At 37.4% G+C, this 20,540-nt stretch overlaps 1 protein-coding gene across 2 annotated transcripts in view; it reads right to left on the reverse strand.

Annotated features, from left to right (window-relative positions):
- Window positions 1-248: 248 nt before the first annotated feature.
- The window catches only part of LOC109877858 (endoplasmic reticulum metallopeptidase 1), a 63,432-nt gene continuing 43,140 nt past the window's right edge, over window positions 249-20,540 (reverse strand). For both annotated transcript variants that reach the window (XM_031803284.1, XM_031803283.1), the window contains 10 exons: window positions 19,402-19,614; window positions 18,888-19,011; window positions 18,498-18,591; window positions 15,752-15,926; window positions 14,326-14,513; window positions 14,016-14,168; window positions 13,500-13,690; window positions 11,562-11,677; window positions 11,182-11,345; window positions 249-1,481 (listed from right to left, as the gene is read on the reverse strand). In XM_031803284.1, coding sequence (XP_031659144.1) covers window positions 1,314-1,481; window positions 11,182-11,345; window positions 11,562-11,677; window positions 13,500-13,690; window positions 14,016-14,168; window positions 14,326-14,513; window positions 15,752-15,926; window positions 18,498-18,591; window positions 18,888-19,011; window positions 19,402-19,614 — 1,586 coding nt within the window. In that variant the 3' untranslated portion in view covers window positions 249-1,313. The remainder of the gene's footprint in view (window positions 1,482-11,181; window positions 11,346-11,561; window positions 11,678-13,499; window positions 13,691-14,015; window positions 14,169-14,325; window positions 14,514-15,751; window positions 15,927-18,497; window positions 18,592-18,887; window positions 19,012-19,401; window positions 19,615-20,540) is intronic.

The following is a 20,540-nucleotide window of genomic DNA, read 5'->3' on the forward strand; positions in this document are numbered from 1 at the left end:
TAAAAAACTCAACGGACACCATAAAAGCTTAACCAAGTTTATTCTTCCCAGAGGGTCCAGACAGCTGCATTCAGACACACATTTTCACACAAACACTGATATTTAACCCTTCCTCCTAGGCGGAGTCTCCTCCTACACATCTGTACAAACATTGCATCTTTACTGCTAGGCATGACACTTAAGTGATACGGGCCATAAACGTATTTTTCTCCCTTAACATGACCTGACCTGATCTCGACCCCCCCCCCCCCCCCCCCCTTCATCACTAATCCATGGCTTTCTCCCCTTATCAATGCCTGCCACGTGATTGCTTCCCTGCACGCACTCTATATCAGGTATCCTATTGAAATATTATGTAAACGTTACACATTCCCCTCTCTCCCTCAGTGACATGAATAAGGATATTTCATATTCTCAGAACCCAACCGTAGTAACACGTGTCTTCAGTTTATCATAATCTCTGAGAAATAACAGTGTGTCTGATACACACAAGCTTGGTAGCAAGTTCTCAAAGTACGAACAAATTCATGCAAAAACACACCAAACTTGAATTAACATTTCATTGCAATTTGCTAGTTAAAACAAGACAGACAGATTTTGATCTAATCACCTATATTTAAATGATAGGAGTGCACCCTTGTGCCCTCTGAACTATCCACAGTTTCCCTGTAAAAAATAAATTCATAGCACTTGCAGTACAATAAAATATAAACAATCCAAACATGACAATTTAATTCACACAGAAAGTCATTCAACTCATTTAAAACATTTTATATATATATATATAACTGTTTGAAGGTAACAAAATACACCCGAGGGAAATGTAAAATAAGTGACTTGTCCCTTTAAGCTTGGCCCTGGAAAGGTCAGAACCAGACATGTTAGAGATATAACCATCCATCTAAGGCACTGTAGCCTTTCCTGAAAATATAGATAGTGACGCTATAAACTGATGCTTTTGACAGAGCTGGCAGGAGGTAGAATAGATACAAAACAGTTAGGTAGAGAGAGTAAAAAAAACAACGCCCTAATTACCTCTATCCCCACAAAAAAAAGGCAGAGCTCCCGTGGACCATGCCCTTGTCAGTAAGTTAGTCCTACCTGTTACAATATACTGTAAAAAAAGGTTGCTTGGCTTAAGTGGCTCTCCTGTTAGCAACTAGCCTATTGACAACGTGATGGTGGGGTTCTCTTGAATATGCCAGTGAACTGGGGACATGTGTGTCTGTCTGCATGTATGTCTGCCATCTGTGTCTGTCTGTTTCAGTGTATTGGAGTGGAGGGGAAGCAGGCCCAACAACGGGCCCATTATCTCAGTATCTGTACATGTGATAGGTGGAGACCCAGGAAGAGGGGAACGCCCACTTGGGGAACCTCTGTAGCATGTCATCTAGCTGAACAGTCCTCTGGTCCTCTCCAAAGTAGTAGTGAGATGAGATGGCTACTGAGATCATCCCCTCTGGGCCCTCCTCGCTGGGAGGCTGGAGAAGGGAAATACAGATACACATATAAATGGACAATAGAAACAAACACACACATAAATGGACAATAGAAACAAACACACAAATATTAATGGACAATAGAAACAAACACACAAATATAAATGGACAATAGAAACACACACACACATATAAATGGACAATAGAAACACACAAATATAAATGGACAATAGAAACACACACATATAAATGGACAATAGAAACACACAAATATAAATGGACAATAGAAACACACACATATAAATGGACAATAGAAACAAACACACAAATATTAATGGACAATAGAAACAAACACACACATATAAATGGACAATAGAAACACACACACACATATAAATGGACAATAGAAACACACACATATAAATGGACAATAGAAACACACACATATAAATGGACAATAGAAACACACACATATAAATGGACAATAGAAACACACACATATAAATGGACAATAGAAACACACACATATAAATGGACAATAGAAACAAACACACAAATATAAATGGACAATAGAAACAAACACGCAAATATAAATGGACAATAGAAACAAACACACAAATATAAATGGACAATAGAAACAAACACATATAAATGGACAATAGAAACACACAAATATTAATGGACAATAGAAACAAACACACAAATATAAATGGACAATAGAAACAAACACACAAATATAAATGGACAATAGAAACAAACACACAAATATAAATGGACAATAGAAACAAACACATATAAATGGACAATAGAAACACACAAATATAAATGGACAATAGAAACAAACACACAAATATAAATGGACAATAGAAACACACACATAAATGGACAATAGAAACAAACACACACATATAAATGGACAATAGAAACAAACACACACATATAAATGGACAATAAACACACAAATATAAATGGACAATAAACACACAAATATAAATGGACAATAGAAACAAACACACAAATATAAATGGACAATAGAAACAAACACACACATATAAATGGACAATAGAAACAAACACACAAATATAAATGGACAATAGAAACAAACACACAAATATAAATGGACAATAAACACACAAATATAAATGGACAATAGAAACAAACACACAAATATAAATGGACAATAGAAACAAACACACACACATAAATGGACAATAGAAACAAACACACACACATAAATGGACAATAGAAACAAACACACACATATAAATGGACAATAGAAACAAACACACACACATAAATGGACAATAGAAACAAACACGCAAATATAAATGGACAATAGAAACACACACATATAAATGGACAATAGAAACAAACACACAAATATAAATGGACAATAGAAATAAACACACAAATATAAATGGACAATAGAAACAAACACACAATCATAAATGGACAATAGAAACAAACACACAAATATTAATGTACAATAGAAACAAACACACAAATATAAATGGACAATAGAAACAAACACACAAATATAAATGGACAATAGAAACAAACACACAAATATAAATGGACAATAGAAACAAACACACACATATAAATGGACAATAGAAACACACACATATAAATGGACAATAGAAACAAACACACAAATATAAATGGACAATAGAAACAAACACACAAATATAAATGGACAATAAACACACAAATATAAATGGACAATAAACACACAAATATAAATGGACAATAGAAACACACACAAATAAATGGACAATAGAAACAAACACACAAATATAAATGGACAATAGAAACACACACATATAAATGGACAATAGAAACAAACACACAAATATAAATGGACAATAGAAACACACACACACATATAAATGGACAATAGAAACAAACACACACATATAAATGGACAATAGAAACAAACACACAAATATAAATGGACAATAGAAACAAACACACACATATAAATGGACAATAGAAACACACACATATAAATGGACAATAGAAACACACACATATAAATGGACAATAGAAACACACACATATAAATGGACAATAGAAACAAACACACACATATAAATGGACAATAGAAACAAACACACAAATATAAATGGACAATAGAAACACACACATATAAATGGACAATAGAAACAAACACACAAATATAAATGGACAATAGAAACACGCACATATAAATGGACAATAGAAACAAACACATATAAATGGACAATAGAAACACACACATATAAATGGACAATAGAAACACACACATATAAATGGACAATAGAAACACACACATATAAATGGACAATAGAAACACACACACAAATATAAATGGACAATAGAAACAAACACACACATATAAATGGACAATAGAAACAAACACACACATAAATGGACAATAGAAACACACACATATAAATGGACAATAGAAACACACACACAAATATAAATGGACAATAGAAACAAACACGCAAATATAAATGGACAATAGAAACAAACACACAAATATAAATGGACAATAGAAACAAACACACAAATATAAATGGACAATAGAAACAAACACACAAACATAAATGGACAATAGAAACAAACACACAAATATAAATGGACAATAGAAACACACACACATATAAATGGACAATAGAAACAAACACACACATATAAATGGACAATAGAAACACACACATATAAATGGACAATAGAAACAAACACACACATATAAATGGACAATAGAAACACACACACATATAAATGGACAATAGAAACAAACACACACATATAAATGGACAATAGAAACACACACATATAAATGGACAATAGAAACACACACATATAAATGGACAATAGAAACAAACACACACATATAAATGGACAATAAACACACACATATAAATGGACAATAGAAACAAACACACAAATATAAATGGACAATAAACACACAAATATAAATGGACAATAAACACACAAATATAAATGGACAATAGAAACAAACACACACACATAAATGGACAATAGAAACAAACACACACACATAAATGGACAATAGAAACAAACACACACATATAAATGGACAATAGAAACAAACACACACACATAAATGGACAATAGAAACAAACACGCAAATATAAATGGACAATAGAAACACACACATATAAATGGACAATAGAAACAAACACATATAAATGGACAATAGAAACACACACATATAAATGGACAATAGAAACACACACATATAAATGGACAATAGAAACACACACATAAATGGACAATAGAAACACACACATATAAATGGACAATAGAAACACACACATATAAATGGACAATAAACACACACACAAATATAAATGGACAATAGAAACACACACACAAATATAAATGGACAATAGAAACACACACACACATATAAATGGACAATAGAAACACACAAATATAAATGGACAATAGAAACAAACACACAAATATAAATGGACAATAGAAACACACAAATATAAATGGACAATAGAAACAAACACACACATATAAATGGACAATAGAAACAAACACACAAATATAAATGGACAATAGAAACACACACACACATATAAATGGACAATAGAAACACACAAATATAAATGGACAATAGAAACACACACACAAATATAAATGGACAATAGAAACACACACACAAATATAAATGGACAATAGAAATAAACACACAAATATAAATGGACAATAGAAACAAACACACAATCATAAATGGACAATAGAAACAAACACACAAATATTAATGTACAATAGAAACAAACACACAAATATAAATGGACAATAGAAACAAACACACAAATATAAATGGACAATAGAAACAAACACACAAATATAAATGGACAATAGAAACAAACACACAAATATAAATGGACAATAGAAACAAACACACACATATAAATGGACAATAGAAACAAACACACAAATATAAATGGACAATAGAAACAAACACACACATATAAATGGACAATAGAAACAAACACACAAATATAAATGGACAATAGAAACAAACACACACATATAAATGGACAATAGAAACACACACATATAAATGGACAATAGAAACACACACATATAAATGGACAATAGAAACACACACATATAAATGGACAATAGAAACAAACACACAAATATAAATGGACAATAAACACACAAATATAAATGGACAATAGAAACACACAAATATAAATGGACAATAGAAACAAACACACACATATAAATGGACAATAGAAACAAACACACACATATAAATGGACAATAGAAACAAACACACAAATATAAATGGACAATAGAAACAAACACACAAATATAAATGGACAATAAACACACAAATATAAATGGACAATAGAAACACACACACACATATAAATGGACAATAGAAACACACAAATATAAATGGACAATAGAAACACACACACAAATATAAATGGACAATAGAAACACACAAATATAAATGGACAATAGAAACAAACACACACATATAAATGGACAATAGAAACAAACACACAAATATAAATGGACAATAGAAACAAACACACAAATATTAATGTACAATAGAAACAAACACACAAATATAAATGGACAATAGAAACAAACACGCAAATATAAATGGACAATAGAAACACACAAATATAAATGGACAATAGAAACAAACACACACATATAAATGGACAATAAACACACACATATAAATGGACAATAGAAACACACACACAAATATAAATGGACAATAGAAACACACAAATATAAATGGACAATAGAAACAAACACACACACATAAATGGACAATAGAAACAAACACGCAAATATAAATGGACAATAGAAACACACACATATAAATGGACAATAGAAACACACACATATAAATGGACAATAGAAACACACACATATAAATGGACAATAGAAACACACACATATAAATGGACAATAGAAACACACACATATAAATGGACAATAGAAACAAACACACACATATAAATGGACAATAGAAACAAACACACACATAAATGGACAATAGAAACAAACACGCAAATATAAATGGACAATAGAAACACACACATATAAATGGACAATAGAAACAAACACACAAATATAAATGGACAATAGAAACACACACATATAAATGGACAATAGAAACAAACACACACATATAAATGGACAATAGAAACAAACACATATAAATGGACAATAGAAACAAACACACAAATATAAATGGACAATAGAAACACACACATATAAATGGACAATAGAAACACACACATATAAATGGACAATAGAAACAAACACACACATATAAATGGACAATAGAAACAAACAAATATAAATGGACAATAGAAACAAACACACATATAAATGGACAATAGAAACAAACACACACACATATAAATGGACAATAGAAACACACACATATAAATGGACAATAGAAACACACACATATAAATGGACAATAGAAACAAACACATATAAATGGACAATAGAAACAAACACACAAATATAAATGGACAATAGAAACAAACACACATATAAATGGACAATAGAAACAAACACACAAATATAAATGGACAATAGAAACACACACATATAAATGGACAATAGAAACACACACATATAAATGGACAATAGAAACAAACACACACATATAAATGGACAATAGAAACACACACATATAAATGGACAATAGAAACAAACACACAAATATAAATGGACAATAGAAACAAACACACATATAAATGGACAATAGAAACAAACACACAAATATAAATGGACAATAGAAACACACACATATAAATGGACAATAGAAACACACACATATAAATGGACAATAGAAACAAACACACACATATAAATGGACAATAGAAACAAACACACACATATAAATGGACAATAGAAACAAACACACAAATATAAATGGACAATAGAAACAAACACACATATAAATGGACAATAGAAACAAACACACACACATATAAATGGACAATAGAAACACACACATATAAATGGACAATAGAAACAAACACACAAATATAAATGGACAATAGAAACAAACACACACAAATATAAATGGACAATAGAAACAAACACACATATAAATGGACAATAGAAACAAACACACAAATATAAATGGACAATAGAAACACACACATATAAATGGACAATAGAAACAAACACACAAATATAAATGGACAATAAACACACAAATATAAATGGACAATAGAAACACACAAATATAAATGGACAATAAACACACAAATATAAATGGACAATAGAAACAAACACACACATATAAATGGACAATAGAAACAAACACACAAATATAAATGGACAATAGAAACACACAAATATAAATGGACAATAGAAACAAACACACACATATAAATGGACAATAGAAACACACACATATAAATGGACAATAGAAACACACACATATAAATGGACAATAGAAACACACACATATAAATGGACAATAGAAACACACACATATAAATGGACAATAGAAACAAACACACACATATAAATGGACAATAGAAACACACACACAAATATAAATGGACAATAGAAACACACACATATAAATGGACAATAGAAACACACAAATATAAATGGACAATAGAAACACACACATATAAATGGACAATAGAAACACACACATATAAATGGACAATAGAAACACACACATATAAATGGACAATAGAAACACACACATATAAATGGACAATAGAAACACACACATATAAATGGACAATAGAAACACACACATATAAATGGACAATAGAAACACACACATATAAATGGACAATAGAAACACACAAATATAAATGGACAATAGAAACACACACATATAAATGGACAATAGAAACACACACATATAAATGGACAATAGAAACACACACACATATAAATGGACAATAAACACACACATATAAATGGACAATAGAAACAAACACACAAATATAAATGGACAATAAACACACAAATATAAATGGACAATAGAAACAAACACACAAATATAAATGGACAATAGAAACACACACACACATATAAATGGACAATAGAAACAAACACACAAATATAAATGGACAATAGAAACACACACATATAAATGGACAATAGAAACACACACATATAAATGGACAATAGAAACACACACATATAAATGGACAATAGAAACACACACATATAAATGGACAATAGAAACACACACATATAAATGGACAATAGAAACACACACACATATAAATGGACAATAAACACACACATATAAATGGACAATAGAAACAAACACACAAATATAAATGGACAATAAACACACAAATATAAATGGACAATAGAAACAAACACACAAATATAAATGGACAATAGAAACAAACACACACATATAAATGGACAATAGAAACAAACACACAAATATAAATGGACAATAGAAACACACAAATATAAATGGACAATAGAAACAAACACACACACATAAATGGACAATAGAAACAAACACGCAAATATAAATGGACAATAGAAACACACACATATAAATGGACAATAGAAACACACACATATAAATGGACAATAGAAACACACACATATAAATGGACAATAGAAACACACACATATAAATGGACAATAGAAACAAACACACACATATAAATGGACAATAGAAACAAACACACACATAAATGGACAATAGAAACAAACACACATATAAATGGACAATAAACACACACACAAATATAAATGGACAATAGAAACACACACACAAATATAAATGGACAATAGAAACAAACACACAAATATAAATGGACAATAGAAACACACACACAAATATAAATGGACAATAGAAACACACACACAAATATAAATGGACAATAAACACACAAATATAAATGGACAATAGAAACAAACACACAAATATAAATGGACAATAGAAACAAACACACAAATATAAATGGACAATAGAAACACACACAAATATAAATGGACAATAGAAACACACACACACATATAAATGGACAATAGAAACACACAAATATAAATGGACAATAGAAACACACAAATATAAATGGACAATAGAAACACACACACAAATATAAATGGACAATAGAAACAAACACACAAATATAAATGGACAATAGAAACACACAAATATAAATGGACAATAGAAACACACAAATATAAATGGACAATAGAAACACACACACAAATATAAATGGACAATAGAAACAAACACACACATATAAATGGACAATAGAAACACACAATCATAAATGGACAATAGAAACAAACACACAAATATTAATGTACACTGTGCACACATTTGTGTGAAGTTTTTGAAAATACAGTACTAGTCAAGTTTGGACACCTATTCATTCCAGGGTTTTTCTTTATTTGTACTATTTTCTACATTGTAGAATAGTGAATACATCAATACTATGAATAGCACATATGGAAGGAATCATGCAGTAACCCAAAAAAGTGTTAAATCAATATAATTTATTTTTCTTCAAAGTAGCCACCCTTTGCCTTTGACAGCTTCGCACACTCTTGGCATTCTCCCAACCAGCTTCATGAGGTAGTCACCTGGAATGAATTTCAATTAACAGGTGTGCCTTGTTAATTTGTGGAATTTCTTAACTTAATGCGTTTGAGCCAATCAGTGATCAGGCCTACCACTGTTGTTTCGTCAGCAAACTTAATGACGGTGTTGCAGTTGTGGGTGAACAGGGAGTATAGGAGGGGACTAAGTACACACCCCTGAGGGGCCCCAGTGTTGAGGATCAGCGTGGCAGACATGTTGTTGCCTACCCTTACCACCTGGGGGCAGTCCGTCAGGAAGTCCAGGAGCAATGGACATTAGACCGGTGGAAATCTGTCCTTTGGTCTGAGGAGTCCAAATTTGAGATTTTTGGCTCCAACTGCCGTGTCTTTGTGAGACGCAGAGTAGGTGAACGGATGATTTCCGCATGTGTGGTTCCCAATGTGATGGATGGAGGAGGAGGTGATGTGGGCTGCTTTGCTGGTGACACTTGTGAATTATTTACAATTCAAGGCACACTTAACCAGCATGGCTACCACAGGATTCTGCAGCGATACGCCATCCCATCTGGTTTGCACTTAGTGGGACTATCATCATCTGTGTAGGGGCTATTTGACCAAGAAGGAGAGTGATGGAGTGCTGCATCAGATGATCTGGCATCCACAATCACCTGACCTCAACCCAATTGAGATGGTTTGGGATGAGTTGGATCTCAGAGTGAAGGAAAAGCAGCCAACAAGTGTTCAGCATATGTTGGAACTCCATCAAGACTGTTAGAAAAGCATTCCAGTTGAGAGAATGCGCATAGCTGTCATCAAGGCAAAGGGTGGCTACTTTGAAGAATCTCAAATATAAAATATATTTAGATTTGTTTAACACTTTTTTTGGTTACCTCATGATTCCATATTTGTTATTTCATAGTTTTGATGTCTTCACTATTATTCTACAATGTAGAAAATAGTCAAAATAAAAAACGTTTTAAAAACTTGAATAAGTAGGTGTATCAAAACGTTTGACTGGTACTGTACATTGTGCGTGAAAAAAAGCAATGTATGAAATTAAGCGCTAACCAAGCAGGCAAAACTGGTCCAAATTATGTCATTTACAATCAGATAACACCCAGTTTTGATTGTCACCAGCTTTGCCTGCTTGGAACCAAAAATCCCTAATATTCAATACCTGTATTTCGAACCAGAAGTTCCAGGCGGGGGCATCCAGGCCATGGGTGTAGAATATGAAATACTCTCTAGCCAGGTATAACTGGGGGGTGCCATCCCCAAACCACCAGCTAGACAGAGAGGCTCCTCGGTGGGGCATGAGGTAGAGGGACATGTGGCTGGGACCTGGAGGACACACATACATACATAGCCACACACACAGTTACACACACAACGCATAGGGTCAGGAGTTAATCCTGAACACATGATGTAACAAACTATGGGTTCTAGTCACACGATGGTAGTGCCATTTTTACAAAATATTTGGAAAGAGCTGGGAGGGGTGTTGGATCTTACAGAGGTTGTAGACACACGGTGCAGAGGATGAAAGGGACATCTCACCTTTGACTTCAAAAGTCAACCTAACTGTTCCCCATTTAGTCTCCTCTTTAGAAAGGAGCTGAAACTCCACAGGAGACTTGGGAAAGACCTCAGGGGCTGGGAGGAACCAGTTATTCCTGAAAACAAGAAGTTTATTAGATTTTTTTCAAATGTTTAAATTTTTTTTTTGCTGAACCAGTCAAGTGTTCAAAAATAAATATGGTATATGCATGATATAGTAACGTTTTAAAAACAGTTTCTTTCTTTTTATGTATACAGTGCCAGTCAAAAGTTTGGACACACCGACTAGAATAATAGTGAAGACATCTAAACTATGAAATAACACATATGGAGTCATGCAGTAACCAAAAAAGTGTTAAACAAATCTAAATATAGATTGAGATTCTTCAAAGTAGCCACCCTTTGCCTTGATGACAGCTTTGTACACTCTTGGCATTCTCTTAACTAGCTTCATGAGGTAGACAATTTAATTAACTGGTGTGCCTTGTTAAAAATTCATTTGTGGAATTTCTTTCCTTCTTAATGTGTTTGAGCCAATCAGTTGTGTTGTGACAAGGGTAGGGGTGGTATACAGAAGATATCCCTATTTGGTAAAAGACCAAGTCCATATTATGGCAATAACACCTCAAATAAGCAAAGAGAAATGACAGTCCATTACTTTAATTCAATCCGGAAAAGTTCAAGGACTTTGAAAGTTTCTTCAAATGCAGTTGCAAAAACCATGAAGCGCTATGATGAAAATGGCTCTCATGAGGACCGCCACAGCAAAGGAAGACCCAGAGTTACCTCTGCTGCAGAGGATTGCACCTCAGATTGTGAAGCATTTATTTGGGCTGCAGAGTTCAAGTTCTAGACACATCTCAACATCAACTGTTCAGAGGAGACTGCATGAATCAGGCCTTCATGGTCTAATTGCTACAAAGAAACCACTACTCAAGGACACCAATAAGAAGAAGAGACTTGCTTGGGCCAAGAAACACGGGCAATGTACATTAGACCAATGGAAATCTGTCCTTTGGTCTGATGAGTACAAATGTGTCTTTGTGAGATGCAGAGTAGGTGAATGGATGATCTCTGCATGTGTGGTTCCCACAGTGAATCAAGGAGGTGTGATGTTGTGATAGCTTTGCTGGTGACACTGTCTGTGAATTATTTAAAATTCAAGGCACACTTAACCAGCATGGCTACACAGGATTCTGCAGCGATACACCATCCCATCAGCTTTGCTCTTAGTGAGACTATCTTTTGTTTTTTAACAGGACAATGACCCAACACACCTCCAGGCTGTGTAAGGGCTATTTGACCAAGGAGAGAGATGGAGTGCTGCATCAGATGACCTGGCCTCCACAATCACCTGACCTCAATCCAATTGAGATGGTTTGGGATGAGTAGGACTGCAGAGTGAAGGAAAAGCAGCCAACAAGTGCTCAGCATATGTGGGAACTCATTCAAGACTGTTGGAAATGCATTCCTCACGAAGGTGGTTGAGAGAATGCCAAGAGTGTACAAAGTTGTCATTAACACAAAGGGTTTGAAGAATCTAAAATATATTTTGATGTGTTTAACAATTGTTTGGTTACATGGTTCCATATGTGTTATTTCATAGTTTTCAATGTAGAAAATAGTAAAAAATAAAGACAAACCCTTGAATTTGTAGGCCGTCATTGTAAATATAGGTTAAATCAAAAAATGAGTAGGTGTGTCCAAACTGTTGACTGATACTGTGCGTTCTACGAGGTTTAGGTTTATTTGAACATCTTGGTACATATGCAGAAACATACATACAATGTCATAAAACAAGTCAAAGAAAGATATGATCCGCCTAACTACATGGACAGAGCACCATCAAGTCATAAGACATAAACAAAATCCACGAGCAACAGAACGTTAAACAACAGAGCAGAGTCACGGAGATACAACACTGTGGGTGTGACTTACTTATCAGATCCGAACCAGGGGAAGCCACAGAAAGGCCTGTCCTCCTGACAATTGGTCTTGATGGTATCATTGATCTCTGGTATGATAGGCGTGATGTGCTGCATGCCAGTGTAGTCACAGCTGTTGATCCACAGACCTGAGTCTCTACTCTCCACCTGGCCTTCCAGACCGTGGAAGATACGAGTGGTGTGCTTTTGGGGGGGTCCCCGCATCAGATAATAAAAGTTTATTCAACGTGTTTGTATCTGTTTCTAACTAAATAAACCATTAATGAATTTCATTAAAATAATAGATTTGTTATTAACTGACTTGCCTGGATAAATAAAAGGTTAAATAAAAAGCTGTCAGAGGTGTGTGTGTGTGTGTGTGTGTGTGTGTGTGTGTGTGTGTGTGTGTGTGTGTGTGTGTGTGTGTGTGTGTGTGTGTGTGTGTGTGTGTGTGTGTGTGTGTGTGTGTGTGTGTGTGTGTGTGTGTGTGTGTGTGTAAAAAAGCAGAAAGAGCCTCAGATGGTCTCACCTGGATGGAGACCCGTTTGGGCCGTGGGCCGGAGGGGTCTGCTGTGTAGGGAAAGAACATACCGCAGGATACAAGCAACAGAAACACAGTAAACACTGTTCCAAGACCTGCCAACAGCCACTTAGTAGACCTGGCCAGGTAGATAAAGTGGAGCTGGAAGAGAGAAGAAAACAGACAGAAAAGGAGAACGAGAGAGGCTTAAAAACACAGTGGTTTTACCTGTCATCACATTTTTGCTCCTAAGAGACACTTGAAACAAGACAGTTGAGTTTCTAATCTTTCGCTAAAGAGGTACAGTAACTGTACTGACAAAGAAGGAGGAGAAGAAGAGTGTGGTGAAGGTGACGATGGTGGCCAGGACCACATCAGGAGGGTATGTGTTGATCCTCCCCAGGGTGGGCGTGAAGATCTCAAACACCAACCAGATCAGGGACATGAAGTGGACATAGGGCAAAGCCAGACCCAGCTGGTAGAGCACAGAGTACTTCACCGAAGCACCTGGAGATATAGACAGGAGAGATACATTTACATGAACTAACCCTAACCCAGCTGGTAGAGCACAGAGTTATCCACAGCTACACCTGGACCAAAGCAGGACAGGAGGGACATATTAACAGCCAGAATAATAACAATTCCTGCCTTTCCATTTAAAGAAACAATAATGGTTAGACACATCAATGCATCAGTGTTGTTGCTGAGCTGAAATGAACTGAAAAATACTTTCTAATTAAACATCACACGTAATAATAACAACAATGGGACCATTGAACAGTATCCAGTAGGGTTGGGTTGATATATGATTAAAATAGAATATCGTGATATTTGACATTGACGATATATCGTGAAGTGGAAGAAAGACTATGCTCCATTTGAACTTTACAAATAAAAACTGCCTTTTTTTATCAGTTAGGCTATATCGATATGTTGAAAATGAAGTCCAAATGAATTAACTCAGGCCTCATTTTTTTGCCACACAAAGATTATTTAATGAGGATGTGACTATAATATTGGTAATCAGTACAACATCAAACAAAAAAAGGATTTGGTCAAACGATTATATTGGACATCGAGATATTTGGAGTAGCATACCGTAGAAGAGGTCACCGCAAAATATCACCCAACCCTAGTATCCAACCCTAGTATCCAACCCTAGTACCCAACCCTAGTATCCAACCCTAGTATCCAACCCTAGTACCCAACCCTAGTATCCAACCCTAGTATCCAACCCTAGTTCCCAACCCTAGAACCCAACCCTAGTACCCAACCCTAGAACCCAACCCTAGTACCCAACCCTAGTACCCAACCCTAGTACCCAACCCTAGTATCCAACCCTAGTATCCAACCCTAGTATCCAACCCTAGTATCCAACCCTAGTACCCAACCCTAGTACCCAACCCTAGTACCCAACCCTAGTATCCAACCCTAGTACCCAACCCTAGTACCCAACCCTAGTATCCAACCCTAGTATCCAACCCTAGTATCCAACCCTAGTACCCAACCCTAGTACCCAACCCTAGTATCCAACCCTAGTACCCAACCCTAGTACCCAACCCTAGTATCCAACCCTAGTACCCAACCCTAGTATCCAACCCTAGTATCCAACCCTAGTATCCAACCCTAGTATCCAACCCTAGAATCCAACCCTAGTACCCAACCCTAGTATCCAACCCTAGTATCCAACCCTAGTATCCATTTATTCTCCATGAAAAGGAACTTCCTCACTCTAGTCTCTTTACCTCGGAGTTTGAACTCCCTGGCCAGGAGCAGCTTGGTGGCCAGAGGGAAGGCCACCATGAGCATGGGGACGTAGGCAGAGCAAAGGCCGTGAGCTGTGAAGTAAACCAGCGCGCCACACCACAGCAGCAGGCTCACATCAAAGTAGAGCTCCCCCACCTCCAGGCGACGCACACCCTGCAGGAGGAACAGACAGACACACGGAGTGAGAGGGGCATGGAAGAACCCTGGGTGACATTTACAGCAGGAGAAAACCCATAGAGAGGCAGGTCACTAAAAGGGCAAACACATTATCACCACTTAACAGCTGCAATCAGATTATTACTCTCCCAAAAAAAGGCCTGTCAATTTCAGTTCATATCAATACAATGTTCGTTGATTCTCAGGGGTAGCTGCACCTCTTAGCTACATAAAATCAACATAGCATTTGGTTTGATGCATGTTTTGAGCTGTGTTCTCCATGGAGCCCAACCGTGGCCTGGCAAAGTGACCATGTGAGAGATGGAGTGTGTCTGAACTTCAGTATAGATAGAGTGAGAGGGATGGGAGGGACTCTCTCTCTCACTCTTTCCACCTGCTCTCTCCACCTGTTCTCTCCACCTGCTCTTTCCACCTGCTCTTTCCACCTGCTCTTTCCACCTGCTCTCTCCACCTGCTCTCTCCACCTGTTCTCTCCACCTGCTCTCTCCACCTGCTCTCTCCACCTGCTCTCTCCACCTGCTCTCTCCACCTGCTCTCTCCACCTGTTCTCTCCACCTGCTCTCTCCACCTGCTCTCTCCACCTGCTCTCTCCACCTGTTCTCTCCACCTGCTCTCTCCACCTGCTCTCTCCACCTGCTCTCTCCACCTGCTCTTTCCACCTGCTCTCTCCACCTGCTCTCTCCACCTGCTCTCTCTTGCTCTTTCCCCATGCTCTCCCAATTCAATTTAAGGGCTTTATTGGAATGGGAAACATGCCAACATTGCCAAAACAAGTGAAGTAGATAATAAACAAATGTGAAATAAACAAAACTTAAAACTTTACACTCACAGAAGTTCCAAAAGAATACAATACAAAGTATTGTACAAAAACATAAATATGGGTTATATTTACAATCGTGTTTGTTCTTCACTGGTTGCCCTTTTCTTGTGGCAACAGGTCACAAATGTTGCTGCTGTGATGGCAAACTGTGGTAATACACCCAGTAGATATGGGAATTGGGTTTATTTTCAAATTCTTTGTGGATCTGTATCTCTAATAAGGTCCTCTTTCTCTCTCTAACTCATCAAAATATATTTTAGATTCTTCAAAGTAGCCACCATTGCTTTGATGACAGCTTTGCACACTTGGCATTATCTCAACCAGCTTCACCTGGAATACTTTGCCAATAGTCTTGAAGGAGTTCCCACATATGCTTTTCCTTCACTCTGTGGTCCAACTCATCCCAAACCATCTCAATTGGGTTGAGGTCGGGTGATTGTGGAGGCCAGGTCATCAGATGCAGCACTCCATCACTCTCATTCTTGGTCAAATAGCCCTTACACAGCCTGGAGGTGTGTTGGGTCATTGTCCTGTTGAAAAATATGTGAAGAATGCTGTGGGAACCACACAGGCAGAGATCATCCATTCACCTCTGCATCTTACAAAGACACAGCGGTTGAAACCAAAAATCACAAATTTGGAATCATCAGACCAAAGGACATATTTCTACCGGTCTAATGTCCATTGCTCATGTTTCTTGGCACAAGCAAGTCTCTTCTTATTGGTGTCCTTTATTAGTGGTTTCTTTGCAGCAATTGGACAATGAAGGCCTGATTCACATAGTCTCCTCTGAACAATTGATGTTCAGAGGACTTATCCTCTGCAGCAGAGGTAACACTGGGTCTTCCTTTCCTGTGGCCTTTCCCCCTGCTCGCCATCTCTTTCCCCCTGCTCGCACTCTCTTTCCCCCTGCTCGCTCTCTCTTTCCCCCTGCTCGCTCTCTTTCCCCCTGCTCGCTCTCTCTTTCCCCCTGCTCGCACTCTCTTTCCCCCTGCTCGCTCTCTTTCCCCCTGCTCGCTCTCTCTTTCCCCCTGCTCGCTCTCTCTTTCCCCCTGCTCGCTCTCTCTTTACCCCTGCTCGCTCTCTCTTTCCCCCTGCTCGCTCTCTTTCCCCCTGCTCGCTCTCTCTTTCCCCCTGCTCGCTCTCTCTTTCCCCCTGCTCGCTCTCTCTTTCCCCCTGCTCGCTCTCTTTCCCCCTGCTCGCTCTCTCTTTCCCCCTGCTCGCTCTCTTTCCCCCTGCTCGCTCTCTCTTTACCCCTGCTCGCGCTCTCTTTCCCCCTGCTCGCACTCTCTTTCCCCTGCTCGCTCTCTCTTTCCCCCTGCTCGCTCTCTCTTTCCCCCTGCTCGCGCTCTCTCCCAGCTCCACTTATAGATGTTTGAGCTGAGCACCAACAGAGGCCTAATTCACAGGCTGTTCAGAGTTCAAAACCACTTCATTATTACTAGCCACTGTGCATGTCTGCACACTCTAAATATCCTCATGAGAATACCTTTCTCACACACACACACCAATACCCTCCTGAGAATACCTTTCTCACACACACACACACACACACACACACACACACACACACACACACACACACACACACACACACACACACACACACACCAATATCCTCCTGAGAATACCTTTCTCACACACACACACACACACACACACACACACACACACACACACACACACACACACACACACACACACACACACACACACACACACCTCACCCCATAGAGGTTCTTGTAAAGTGTGTGGAAGAGGACCATCATCCCAGTGGCAGCAGAACCGTACATAAACATGCAGGTGTAGAAGTGGTTGTACCTAAAGAGAGGACAATGGAAAATACAATATTTATGCTAAATTGACTTGACGTCTTGTCTTGATATGTAATGTCAATATTCAACATTATTTAAAATAAATTATAGAATTGTCCTCCAAGGTGGGTGGTAGGGACGAGCCAATATATACATACAGAACAAACATTGATTTGATAAGTTTACTTCCATATATATTTTCTTGTTATACTCAATATTATATCTCAATGTTTTGAAACAAAAACAGAATAAACTAGAAAAGGTCCATTTCCTGAAGAGAATGTGTGTTTCAAGTGGTACTACCAGAACATGGATCGTCCCATCAGTGACACCACAAAGGCTACAAAGATCACGGTCAGCAGAGTGACCAACCAGCTGAGGATGACCGCCACTGTGGCACACGCCAACTCCTTCACGTAACAACATCCTGGTAGAGAGACAGGGGATATACAGACGTCATCAGCTTTAACCTACCTCAGAAGAAAATATCTAGCCTGTAAATGGAGTCTAGCATCCATAGGAGTTGGCTATTCCGCACTAGAAAAGAACCTGTGCCCAGGTTACATAACCAGACCAACCTAACCAATCTTAGACCACATTAACATCCTTCACAAACATACAACGCCCATTAGAGGGCAGAGTGTCATGTGCTTCGTGCCGCTGAACCTGGAACACGTCGGCGTGGGTTCGAATCAGAACCATTGACCTTCTGACTCGCACTCCTCCTACCTCTCCTTTCCACGGGTCCTATCCATTTAATGAAAACACAAACAAATGAACGAATAAAATATCAAAATATGCTCTTGAGAACCCTTACCCATGTTGCTGGGATGGAAGCACTTCTTAAACAGGTAGAGGAAGGTTGCTATGGCAGTCATGTAGTTGATGATGGTGCCAACATGGGCCGGGTACGCCACCACCACCATGCCAAGCAGGTCAAAGAACACCATGTTGCCATGACGATACTCCGACCAGTCTGCCAGCTCCTCAGACATGACCAGGTGCTTCAGTACTGCCAGGATGTTGTCACCTGGGGATACGATGAGGTCATACATCTAATACATTTGATTTATTTGTGTGAGGGCAAGCAGTTTAACAAATGAACAATGGATCAGAGGGTTTTGTCTGTTCAAATCCCATCTAGATTATACTACGCATGTGCCCTTTAGAAGGCAACAGCCCGAATGGCTGTAGGGATTCACTGGTATAATTAGTCGGGCAATTGCTTTCAATAAAAGCATTTGCTAAGCAAACACAATGCAATATATCAATCATTAAGCAAAGAGCAACACAGCGCAATATATCAATCATTAAGCAAACAGCAACACAGCGCAATATATCAATCATTAAACAAACAGCAACACAGCGCAATATATCAATCATTAAGCAAACAGCAACACAGCGCAATATATCAATCATTAAGCAAACAGCAACACAGCGCAATATATCAATCATTAAGCAAACAGCAACACAGCGCAATATATCAATCATTAAGCAAACAGCAACACAGCGCAATATATCAATCATTAAGCAAACAGCAACACAGCGCAATATATCAATCATTAAGCAAACAGCAACACAGCGCAATATATCAATCATTAAGCAAACAGCAACACAGCGCAATATATCAATCATTAAACAGATGATCAGAGGATCAGTGGGAGGATGAGATACATGAATGTGTTGCATTCTATGCAAAGACAACATCATCCTTAAACAAATAGGCCAACAATACAAAGGCAGAGATACACTATATATACAAAAGAATGTGGACACCCCTTCAAATTAGTGGATTTGGCTATTTCAGCCATACCCATTGCTGACAGGTGTCTAAAATCAAGCACACAGCATTGCAATGTCCATAGACAAATATTGGCAGTAGCACCGTCATTGGATGCTACCTTTCCAACAAGTCAGTTCGTCAAATTGCTTTCCTGCTAGAGCTGCCCAAGTCAA

This window comes from Oncorhynchus kisutch, linkage group LG23 (genome assembly GCF_002021735.2).
Source record: "Oncorhynchus kisutch isolate 150728-3 linkage group LG23, Okis_V2, whole genome shotgun sequence".
In the NCBI taxonomy this organism is placed as follows: Eukaryota; Metazoa; Chordata; class Actinopteri; order Salmoniformes; family Salmonidae; genus Oncorhynchus; species Oncorhynchus kisutch.